Source organism: Truncatella angustata (genome assembly GCF_020726525.1).
Source record: "Truncatella angustata strain MPI-SDFR-AT-0073 chromosome Unknown BKA67scaffold_2, whole genome shotgun sequence".
Classification (NCBI taxonomy): Eukaryota; Fungi; Ascomycota; class Sordariomycetes; order Amphisphaeriales; family Sporocadaceae; genus Truncatella; species Truncatella angustata.
Genome location: NW_025763382.1, coordinates 3,045,162 through 3,057,756, shown reverse-complemented (window position 1 = coordinate 3,057,756; position 12,595 = coordinate 3,045,162). Strand labels below are relative to the sequence as shown.

The following is a 12,595-nucleotide window of genomic DNA, read 5'->3' as shown; positions in this document are numbered from 1 at the left end:
TTTGATTCGATGTTCTGAGGTTATCACCATCCCTCGTCACACAACCACATAATCATTTGCCCTGCTTTTGCTTTGCTTCGCTTGGCCTCGCCTTGCCTCGCCTTGCCTTACCTCTGTGCGTAGAGCGCGCTTCACTTTTACCTCTAGTACGGCCGGGCCACTTTGAAATTGGATATTCACCGGAGTGCGCGCAGCTACAACGTCTTTGGCCAAGTTCTCATTACACCCGACCGCCCTTCCCTACCTACGCGTCAACTTGGTTCCAATTTATTGCGACCAGGAAAAAAAAACATTTACAGTTGCGACCGGCGCTTGCTCCAACCCATCTTGTTGTTCGTGTTGTCACTTGAGCCCTGCTCGAGCTTCATGCCTCCGACTTGTGCCTGAGTTGTTTGCGACGATATCTCTGGTAGCTGTAATGTGGCGCTTAACAACACACGGCGACCCATACAATTATCACCAGCACGAGAGCGAGCACCATTTAGCGTACTAGCAATCATCCGCCAAAATGTCAACCCGCCCTCATCCCTTGCGGCAGTCGTACACTGTCGACTACGCCAACCTCGATGTCACAAACAACGACAACAACATCAACCGCCAGCCTTCCACGACGTCTTCTTCGGCCTCATCTGGGTATTCTTATACCTCCGAATCGTATGACTTCGGTCGAGCCTCCACTAACTCCTCCATGACCTCCAGCGCATTCGGCCCCTCGATACATACCCACAGGCGCGGGAAGAGCGAGGCAGCTATTCCTCGACAGCCACCGACAAGATCAAATACTTACGATGAGGCCAAGTCAAGTGCTAAGGACATGTACAGCTCAGTCAGACAGTCTTTGAGACCATTAGGCCAAGCTCCAGCCCCAAGTCCCAGCCCGCCAGCTCATCGCCTATCACCTTCCAAGACCCCTCCTAGTCCTGGCTATGGCCGACAAGAGCGTGGCCAGAGTGTTGATTTTGGGATACCCAAAACGCCACCAAGTCAAAGTCGTCATGAACGCGGCCAGAGTCTCGATATCGGTAGACTCTCATTATCGAACGAGCAGACTTCGCCGCGAACATCTCCACAGACATCTCCGACTCGTCCGCCTCGCACCACCGCGTCTCGCCCGACCTCGATGCTTCTCACTCGCTCCGATTCTATAAGGCAATCTCCAGCGACCACACATTCCAACGCTGTCGTACACTCACCACTGGCGAGACCGGATCTGCAGCAGCTTGGTCGCTCCTCCACAAGCCAACTTAGGACACTGTCCAAGCTGGGCACTGCAGAAGATTTTGCCATTACTTCCCCAACGCAAGAAGTTGTTGGTCTTCGTGGACGCCGTAGATTACAGCGAACTGGTGACCAGAATGGCCAACGAGCTGGCGACAGGTATGGTTTCGGTGGCCGCAACTGGATGGACAAGCAGCGCCAATTCCTCCAAGCCTATGAATACCTTTGCCATATAGGAGAAGCTAAGGAATGGATAGAGGATGTCATCCACCGGCAAATCCCGCCCATCGTCGAGCTCGAAGAAGCCTTGCGAGATGGCGTTACACTTGCCGAAGTCGTTGAGGCATTGAACCCTGACAGGCGTTTCCGCATATTCCGCCACCAGCGGCTACAGGCGCGGCATTGGGACAACGTCGCTACATTTTTCCGTTATTTGGATGAAGTCGAAATGCCAGACCTGTTCCGATTTGAGTTGATCGATCTATACGAAAAAAAGAACATTCCAAAGGTCATCTACTGCATACATGCTCTCAGTTGGCTACTATTTCGCAAGGGCATCGTAGACTTCAGGATAGGCAACTTGGTTGGACAGCTCGAGTTCGAGCACCATGAGCTGGAAGCTATGCAAAAAGGGTTGGACAAGCTTGGAGTCAACATGCCCAGCTTTGGTACCATGGGCGCTGACTTTGGTGTTGAGCCTACGCCTAAGCCTGACCCCGAGCCCGAAGAGACTGAGGAGGAACGTATCGACCGGGAACTCGGCGAAAATGAAGCGATGATACTAGATTTGCAAGCCCAGATCCGAGGTGCATTGGCACGGATGCGACTCGCTGACGTGATGAACTCCCTGTGGGATTCCGAAGATTGGATCATCGACCTCCAAGCAAGAATTCGCGGGGACTGGACCCGACAGATTATGGACTATCGACTTCAGATGAGGCAATTTGCAGTGCAACTTCAGAGCGCCGCCCGTGGCTTCCTGATTCGCAACAGCATGATGAACAGAGAGCATTTCTGGAAGAGCAAGGAAAAGAACATCATCAAGCTACAGAGCATGATGCGGGCTATTCAAGTTCGCAACGAGGTACGCGAGACTAGATCTCAGTTAGCATCTGTTGATGGTCCCGTGAGGAGCATTCAAGCTCTTTGCAAAGGATTTCTCGCTCGTGAGAAGGTGTCTTCGCAGCAGCAGGAGACGAACCAGCTGCAGGGACCTGTAATGATGCTGCAATCTGCAATTCGGGGTATGCTGGTGCGAGGCAGCGTAGAGAAGGATCTCCTTCATCTTGAACAAGAGTCACCAGCCATAACAGGCTTGCAGTCTTTCGCCAGGGCGATGCTGACGCGAAAGCAGATCAACCAGCAGCGCGAGATTCTTAAGGGCTTCGCGCAGCAATGGGAGACCTTACAAGCTGTCTGCCGGGCCAACGCTGTCCGATCAGATGTCTCTGCCACGACAGCCGAGCTGAACAAGCACACCTCGGAGATCGGCGCTCTGCAAGCGTCGATCCGGGCCGCAGCTGTTCGTAGGGACACGGCTGACCTGCTCGACGATTTAAACTCGCATGAAGCGGCTATCATCGACCTGCAGTCCAACGCAAGGGGTATGATAGAGCGGCAAAGGGTGGCCGCCGACCTTGACGAGCTCGAGAACCTGGCTTCTGAGATCTCAGACCTACAGGCAAGAATCCGCGGCTCGCACTCTAGGGCGCAGCACATCGCCCTCTTGGACCAACTTGAATCCCATGAAGATGAGATCATATCTCTTCAAGCTCTAGCTCGCGCCATGCTTTGTAGAGCGAACATCGGCGACCTGCTTGCAGAACTTGATGAGCACGATGATGCAATTACCGAGCTCCAGTCTCTCACCAAAGGTTATATTGTTCGAGCTCAGTTCGAGGAGAAGAAGAGGCACTTCAACGAGAATATGCAAAAAGTCATCAAGATCCAGAGTTTTGTCCGTGCCAAGATCCAGGGCGAAGCGTATAAGAGTCTCACAACCGGAAAGAACCCTCCGGTTAATGCTGTCAAGAATTTCGTGCATCTTCTGAATGACAGTGACTTCGACTTCAATGAAGAGATCGAATTTGAGAGATTACGGAAGACGGTTGTCCAACAAGTACGTCAAAACGAGATGCTCGAGCAATATATCGATCAGTTGGACATCAAGATTGCCCTCCTAGTGAAGAACAAGATCACCCTTGATGAAGTTGTTAGGCATCAGAACAATTTCGGTGGCCACGCAAGCTCTTTACTGGCCAACAGTTCTATTGCCTCTGCAAACCATTTCGACTTGAAGGCCCTCAACAAAAGTTCTCGCAAAAAGCTCGAATCGTACCAGCAGCTATTTTTCAACCTTCAAACACAACCTGCGTACCTCGCTCGTCTGTTCAAGAGGATTCGGGAAGAAGGCACAGCAGAGAAGGAATGCAAGCGGATCGAACACTTAATCATGGGCCTCTTTGGATATGCTCAAAAACGCAGAGAGGAGTATTACCTTCTGAAGGTGATTGCTCGATCGATACGTGAAGAAGTCGACACATGCAACTCTATTCAAGACTACCTACGTGGCAATTTCTTTTGCTCTAGGATACTCAGCAACTACACGCGCTCGCCCCGCGATAGAAAATACCTGAGAGATCTCCTTGGTCCTCTGATTCGCGACAATATTGTCGAGGATCCAGCCTTGGATCTTGAAAGTGACCCCATGCAGATCTATAAGTCTGCTATCAACAACGAAGAACTCCGAACTGGCCGACCAAGCAGGAGGCCACTCGACGTGCCTAGAGACCTGGCCATCAAGGACCCTGAGACACGCGAACTGTTCATCGACCACCTGCGCGATCTCCGAGAAATCTGCGATCAGTTCTTCGCTGCACTAGAAGATTTCCTGCCAAGAATGCCATATGGGCTTCGGTTCATTTGCTTGCAAACCTTCCAGGCCTTGCGCCAACGATTTAGCAGAGAGCCACAGCACCAAGTTCTACAGCTCATCACCAACTGGGTCTGGAAATTCTATTTACAGCCTGCTTTAGTAAACCCCGAACAGGTTGGCGTGATGGAGAAGACGCTCAGCCCGTTGCAAAAGCGCAACCTTGGCGAGGTGTCCAAGGTTCTAAGCCAGATCGCTTCTGGTCGACCATTTGGTGGCGAGAATGTTTATTTGCAGCCTCTGAACGCATTTGTTGCTGATTCAGCCGAACGCTTCGCACATATCACCAACGACCTTATTTCCGTCGCCGATGCCGAAAGTACGTTCGATATCGATGAATATAACGACCTCTATTCCAAGAACAAGCCTACGCTCTACATCAAGATGGGTGACATCTTTGCGATTCACAATTTGGTCGCACAACAACTTGCCTTCGTCTGCCCTGGCCGTGACGATATGCTGCGGGAGATCATGCAAGATCTCGGTAGTGCGAAGAGCAACGAGAACGAGATGACCGGTACAGGTTCGTCCGATGTCCAACTATTTTTGACACCGAAACTGCATGATGTCGATGACCCAGAGGCCGATGTGAAGTCACTGTTCATGGAGACCAAACGTTGTATCCTCTATATCATTCGTGTGCAGAGCGGTAGTAACCTGCTCGAAATTCTTGTCCGGCCACCAACACAAGAGGATGAACAAAAATGGCAAGCCGTTCTCCATGAAGACTTTGCGTCTGGCGATAACACCAAAGGTGCTTACTCGGACGCTAATATGGTTGATGTCACCCGGACGTCATACTATGATATGAAACGAAACGCTCTCGAGAACATTATGCGACTAGAACATATGGGTCGTATCTCCAAGCAAAACTATTACCAGGATATTCTCAACGCTATTGCTCTCGACATTCGCACCAAGAGCAGGCGACGTGTCCAAAGACAGCGTGAGCTTGAAGGTGTTCGTATGACGCTCAGTAACTTGCATCAGAAGGCTGCATACTTAGAGCAGCAACGCGGGAGCTACGACGACTACATTGAGCAGGCTATGGCTACCCTGCAAAAGAGCAAGGGGTAAGTTATTGCCCACAGACTAACTTGACCATCCGACACTAACATACACTTTACAGTAAAAAACGTTTCCTACTTCCCTTCACCAAGCAATTCAACCACCAGCGCGAACTCGAACGCTCCGGCCGCGTGCCCAAGTTCGGCTCTTACAAATACAGCGTCCGTGCTCTCGCCGACAGAGGTGTGGTGGTCTCATGGCAGGGATCGCCTGAGCGAGACTGGGGCGTCATCAACCTGACCATCAGCTGTGACGAAGTTGGTGTCTTTAATGTCGAGGGAAGCCGTGGCCATATCCAGATTCCTGGTGCGAGCGCTTCAATACCAATCGAAGATGTGCTGCAGGCTCAGTTCGAATCACATCAATTCATGAATGTCTTCGAGGGCAACTTGAAGTTGAATGTCAACTTGCTGCTTCACCTGCTGTACAAGAAGTTCTACCGGACACAATAAACGTCGCGTCGGGCGTAACGGTGGCAGACTTTGAGGAGTGGCAATACACAACCAGCCATGATGAAGCAGGAGGTGGACGTTAGTCAACGTAATGAAAACATGCCGGCATGAGAATACGATAATGGACAAGGCGGACGGATGGAAATATGGAGGGCATCGAATCAGGTGTTTTGTTGATTGAGATATCCACTGGTTGCTCCGCAGGTCATCATACTATGCACACTACATTGAAAACGCTGTCATTGCGAGGAGTTTGTCTTATTACACGAAATGTCTATTTTACTGCACAGAGCCGGAGTATCTGTACTTGATGTTTGTCAATAGCATGCATTAGATGAGAAGGAGATGTACTGGGGGCGGGGATGAGAGATGAATAAATGAGATATCAAATTCTATCCATTTTCGATTTGACAGGATCATCACTCAGCAGTGTACCAGTGACCTTGTCAACTTTACCATGGTTTGTTCGTCTATCACTTCATGTACCACACAACCAAGGAGGACGCGACTATAACTAACTCATCCGCATCATATTGTTTACTGCGAAGTACGAGTAATTGAGCATCACAATCTTCAAATCCTTCATTATGTGACCGAAAAGTCCACGCTTCCCCAGGCGCCGAGATCATGGCGCATTATGTCGCACCCAAACCGAGCAGCCCTTTTCGTCTGCCGGTATCACAGGCATCAGCTCGTCCAAACGGGGGACGACGCCGATAGAAATTTTGTCCTCCGACATCAAGATGTCTCATGAGGTCGAGCTGAGGCTTTTCTGAGGGGATATGGGTTCATTTGCATATGGGGCCTTGCACCCTGGATATCGGAGACAGTGCATTAACCTAACCTAGTGGCGTAGAGTTATCAAGATCGGCATGGATGTTTCCACCCTGCTGGACTAACCAACTCGGCTTTTTGACGGATTCCGGCTCAATCAATGTTTGGTCGAAACACCTCGGTGTTGCACTAATAAGCCAGCCAACCAAGCTCACCAATTTAGCCACAAGAATGTTCCCGAATACCTCTTTGAACCCTGCATCGGGCCGGACACAATTCCTCATAGACTTCCCTTTCTTGGAATGAGCTGTATATTGATCTGCACCTCTCTCTAGGAGAAGTTGGATCACATTTGCCGAGTCTAAGATCATGACTGCTAACAACAGAGTTGGTGTATCTCTCATGCCGCCGGTTTACCAGAAGTAACTGAGAAAAAGCTCCGAACAATGCTTGTCTGGTTATTTCGAGGATGAGCTGTCGGTGAGTCGTAGATGTCTATTCTTGCGATCTTGGTCTGTGGGAAAGGCTGATGAGGCTGAGGCTGAGGCTGAATGAAGGCGAATTTAGTTCGATTTGCCTTTGACGTTATCAAAATATTTGGGCTTGACCGTGCCCGGAGGGACTTAAGATATTAGATAGAGAACGATATTCCAACTCGAAACTCCCAAGAAATCAGCTCCGGATAGACCCTGTATGAAGGTCCAGCTACAATAAAGCATCATTCTTTATGTCGCAATACTGGTTTCTCATTTCAGGCACTTACTAAATCTATGCCATACCAGTGGAAGGCTACTAGAAATCAATTGTACGCACTGCTGGTCTAGTTTCGCTCTGTCAAACTGGTAAATCCTTGACCTATGGAGAATGTGTTATACATGTCGTGGTAAGAACCCCTGTCACCTCAATCGCAAAATGCAAGCCTGGCGACAGTTTAGACTGTCAGTTGAGATCAATTGTGGTGGACTCGCCTAGCCTAGGCGCCATGATACGATCACAAACAAGTAAGTATATTGACTGGTCGCCAGCGATCATGGCCCTTAAGTCGGGGGACGTGAAATATTTCAGATCAGGCGTGGTGAAAAAAGGTACATTTAAATATCGTTGGAGATAGCATACTTCGAGCCAGAGCGAGAAGAGGTTCCTTAAAATAAGTACGCTGAATTACCTACTCGTGTTCGACATCGATGCGGTTTATATGATTGTTTAGTGGACATTCGCGTGTTCAAATTTATAATCCTCGGCGCCTACCCAGACCAGTTCACAAGGGGCCGCCCATAAATTCCTTGTCTACACTTTTCGCAATTCGGCCCCCAACAATGAAACAACAGCACTTGTTTGCGGAGAAAGTCCTGGTGCAGCAAGTCTGGCATGGAAAACGACCACCCACCGTGATCGGCTGGTTATGTTATGCTGGACTTAGTTTTGACTATTCACATTCTAGACGATTTGGTGTAGAGATAGACAGAAGAATTGCAGCATATGTGGGCCAACGATGTAAGCAGAAGCTGGTAAGTCTACTATACAGGTGATATTACGCAACAAAAACATAAATGATAATATAGCGCTAAATAACAGCAAATGGTAAACGCAGCCACGTACCGCTAGTGATACATATAGTATCGGGACTAAATCCGGAACCGTTCACCTGACCAACGGAATACTGACAGTCTTCGTGGTTCTCATTTATAGTTCGCTCTCGCATAATACCTTCACAGCTCCAAAGAACTTGCCGGCGATGGGGTTGATTGCCCCAGCAATGGCTCCCATGATAGTTACTCCCAAGCAATTCTCTATGTATACTATTAGCAAATTTATCATCAGAAGATAGCAGCCTGTGTTTTCGTGGTCACAACAGAAACAAAAGCCGATAGGAACCTTGGTCATTACTTACTTTCACCCTCAACAAGCTCCGCTCGAAACTCCATCGACTCCTTAAGATTACCGCTCTCGAAACGGTTGATAGCAACATAGTTAGGAAATTGCTTCTCCGAGCAATCTCCCCCTCTATCAGACATACCCCAATGGTTGGCAGAGGCAGAGGCTCGAACTATCCATTTCTGGTCGTTCGTAGTAACGCTGTCACCGGTGACGGTAGCCTCTAGGGCCTCCTGCAGGGCATTCCTAGCGTCCTCGTTGGAGTACTTGCCTTCGAGTCTGATATTCAACTTTGCGTCACTGGGCTCTTTGGTCGTGCCCTCCCACTTGCTAATATCGAAGCTCTTCGGAGTGCCCTCGTCACATCCGCCCTCCTTCTTGCAGGCTGCATTGATCGAATCTCTAAGCTTGGCCTGCACGTCGGTGTCACATCCCCATTGCATCCTGGTCTCACCCATGACTACCTTGGTTTCGACAGCATCGGCCCGGCGGGCCAGCCCCCGAGGCCCCGGGATCTCGTAAAATCTCTTCTGGTAGTCGTGGCTGCCCGGCTCATGACCCGACTTAAACCGGTAAGCCTTGGTACCGTTGGAGGCCACCAATTCGCAGTTTGAATTAGGGCCACATATCTCGGGGTTTGGCGCGGGAATGGCACTAGCAACCGCTACTAGAGTTGCAAAAAATAGCTGGGTTCTCATCTTGGTGCTGTCGTAGATAGTTGACAGGATTGTGCAGCGGTTCTTTAAGTCGGTTATCAAAGTGAAGTGGCTAGAGAGGCGACGAATTTAGTATTGAGTATTTTGTGAAGTTTCAAAGTGATGCTTTATAAGTTTTGTGGCAAGTGTGGTGTTTTGTAATGTAAGGTCCTCATGAAGTATGGAATCATGTTCCAGGTGTGATCTTCCATGCTTATGTATACATTTCTTTGTATGCTCTTGCGTATCATAAACTGCGTCGTGTCCAGCATGGTAGCTGTGAGCTCATTGCGACCGGGAGGAACATAGTCCTGGGAGCTGTTTATTCTTTTTTTAAAATCGTGGCTCGGCTGCAGATCGCCGTATATAGATATTCCTTCAGGCGTAGGGTTCTAGGAATCCAGATGCTCAAAAGTGATGACTCCTCGAGGACACTTGAGTAAAGGTCACTTTTGTTGCGATCTAATAAGGTTTGAGGAATCTTACAGGATTTGTGGTCAGCAATCGAAAGCTGCTAACATACCACGCCGCATGCCACACTTTCGCCTGCCATGTTGATCAATATCGCCAAGAAACTTGGCTTCCCTTACGCCGCAGGCTGCCAAGAAAACCTCACAGCCTACAATTAGCCTTAATGACGTCTTAAATCAGGAAGGCATCCTTTTCTGGATTTTCACCAATTGTTTCCAGCAGCTATGACGATGCTCAAATTCTCAGACCTTTATTTTCGATTGACTACGAGGGGCAAAAATACACGTGAAAATGTCATCAATATCACATAGATGCTTGTCTAAGTCAGAAGGGATTTATCCAATCAGGCCGACGAGGCAACTCCAAAATCACTTTCCAGTGTGCTGGAATAACGTGTTTCAATTAAAACTTCATATGATACTTTGGTAAATAGAGTAATTTGTTTACGTCGCTCAGCGCTGTTACAACGTACTAACATCATATTCACTGTGATCTCCTAGTAATTGTGTATCGACAAGAACACTGATAAAATGAGACAAACGCCTGTCCCAATTCTTAGAGGAAACTCCCTTGTGCCATGTACGGCCATATGTTCTTGGTCATGACTGGAAAACAGAAAAGCTTTTGCATTAACCCACTGATCCTCTTCGCTGAAAGAACAGGCCTCGAACTTCAGTAAGTGAGACTCTTTATACCAATATGCGTTCCAATAAATTGCTCCTCTATCAAACTCCTTTCCACGAAGCATACCTGCACTTTACGCCAAAACCCAAGACAGAACCCCAAGCCCAACAAGGACAACTCCTTTCACACCGGTTCCAACCTGCGAAGCTGCATTTGATTTCGAATTCTTGACAGTAATGATCTTGGGCGCGACGAAGCTTTCATTGCTCGCAAGACGTCCCTCTCTGGTCAGGCAGTCCTGAAAGTTGGCCTCCCAACTCTCTCTCGCGGACGCAGTGCTGATATCGGCGTCATCTTTCAACCGGCACCACGTGTAGCAGCCGTCTTGGGTCGCCGGCTGGGGAGCGCAGCACTTTGTCATGGCTGTCACATTGACCGAGTTCCAGTAGCTTTCGATATAGGCATAGTTGACGCTCTGGGGCGTCAGAGCCTCCAGGTTGGCGGGGCTGCACGTAATGTTTATACCAGACATGTCGAAGATAGAACTATTAGTTTGAGAGGTGGTCTTGTGTGATATCGAGATATGTGGTTTGCCACGTAAGAATCAGTCACTTTGGCCGGTTTTGTGTGCGCGAATGTGTAGTTGCGAGGCTTTCTGGTAACTCAACTCTGTTGTGAGGTCTTGTCGCTGGTATATGTGGGATTCAATGATCGATGATGACTTATTGAACTTGCGCAAAAGGATTCGTCTCATGCATGTTAAATTTCGTCGATCTCAAACGTTTAAGGCTGAAGGATACGAAGCTGCGGCGCAGCAACCAAAACCACAATGACGCAGGCCTAGAGTTGCCAAGACCTTATTTTTATCTTCGCAGTAACGCCCTCGCTAAACTGCATACTCAGACCAAATTGAGCGTCAAGCAAACAAGGGGGGGGGATTAGACTACGTCAATCTGATCTGTTGACCAACACCCACCTACCAATTGTTCGCGAATCCGTTTCCCAACAAAGCATATTACACCTTCCTCTCGCCACTTGCTTTTTTTACTCGATCGGTCAAGCCGATGTAAGAAGGATCATCCTGATCTGTTAACAAGAAGAGCAAGCCTAAGAAAGCTGGACCCCATAATAGTACCATGCAAGAAGGCATTATGGCGTATCGAGTTTTGCTTCATCGCTAGGTCTAAGTATCGTCAACTTTCTGCAAGCTTTCCAAATTGGTCTGCTTTTGTATAGAGTGGTATGAGTGTTGCGTGTACTCTTCATAACGTGAAGTACAGCTATAAGTTAAACCAAAATATACTGTCTTTAGCATGTATAGGCCTTATTACTACGCTTTAGCAAAGCTTCAAGGGAATGCCAATACCGAAAGATTTGATACACGTCTGTCGTTTAAGGGAGCAAGCGATCAATGAATGAATATGCGTTCTAGATAACTGAATCATGAGAGAAGAAAAGAAGAGGAAAAAAAGAAAGAAAAAAAGAAGAGAGGTAGAAAAAGAAGAAGCTCATGGAACCAGGAGAGAACAACAGCTCTGTTTGTATTCAATCAACTCCTCTAGACTGTGCGCCGTCCACCTGATTGTTCGAAATGGTTTTGTCAAGCTGGAAATCTGCGTGGAATTGATATTCTTTTTTTTATGCACTTAACAATTCTCACATTTCGAGGTGACACTTCCACGCCAGAAGATGAATTGCATACCATGATAACCTGCTGGACGCTTCTGTATAGTACCGGTATTCTTTATGAAGACATACGGAATTTAAACCAACCGAGTATAAAGCATTTCTACGTAGTGCTATACTACCATGGACATTAACAGGTAACACTTTAAGGTACATGATCCAGCTACTCTTGGAAATGCAACTCTGCCCCACTATCAAGTATGGCGGCAAAGTCTTGCTTTCATACCATACCTGTTGTCCCCCAGACGTAGCCAGTCATGAGTCGTGTAAAATGTTCCGGAACATGAAGAGCAGGCCAAGCAAAATAGTGAACAAAGAGGCGACAATCATCAGAGCACCTGACTAATGACTATCTTGGCCAAACAAGGTTATCAGGCCCATTTCATGATGGGGTATTACTGAGGCAGGGTCGCTTGACAAGGCATTCCATGCTCTGACCGCTGTTTATCAGATATTTAGTCTTCCAATAATATTGGCAGGGCTAGGAGGGGTTCTAATGATCCTGGATGCAATTACCACCCTTATGTCATGAGGCAATTGAAAGAGCGACAAATTTTCATGCTATCGGAGTCGTCCGTGTCTCCTATTAATAATTCAGATATTGCGGATCTGCGACTACGTTTTCATTGCAACGGAGCCGGGTTGATACCAGTACTTGGCCTTTTAGATCTTGGTAGCTCCATAACACCAATCTCGCTTTCATGGACATCAAGGTCTCTCATTTTCGTAATCGGGTAAAGCTTCTCGGCTTCCGAGCTGTAGTTCTCTTGCTGGTAACTCCCAACAATAGCAACTAAGCT

General features: G+C 48.2%; 2 protein-coding genes across 2 annotated transcripts; one reads left to right on the top strand and one right to left on the bottom strand.

The window, feature by feature from the left end:
• Positions 1-508: 508 nt before the first annotated feature.
• Positions 509-5,670, top strand: BKA67DRAFT_512932 (uncharacterized protein; the record flags this gene model as incomplete). Its single annotated transcript, XM_046097517.1, has 2 exons — positions 509-5,223; positions 5,280-5,670. 2 exons carry the CDS (start codon positions 509-511, stop codon positions 5,668-5,670), a joined length of 5,106 nt encoding a protein of 1,701 aa, XP_045961339.1.
• Positions 5,671-8,127: 2,457 nt separating this feature from the next.
• BKA67DRAFT_532333 (uncharacterized protein) lies at positions 8,128-9,017 on the bottom strand (the record flags this gene model as incomplete). Its single annotated transcript, XM_046099514.1, has 2 exons — positions 8,128-8,234; positions 8,336-9,017. 2 exons carry the CDS (start codon positions 9,015-9,017, stop codon positions 8,128-8,130), a joined length of 789 nt encoding a protein of 262 aa, XP_045961338.1.
• Between the last annotated feature and the right edge of the window lie 3,578 nt (positions 9,018-12,595).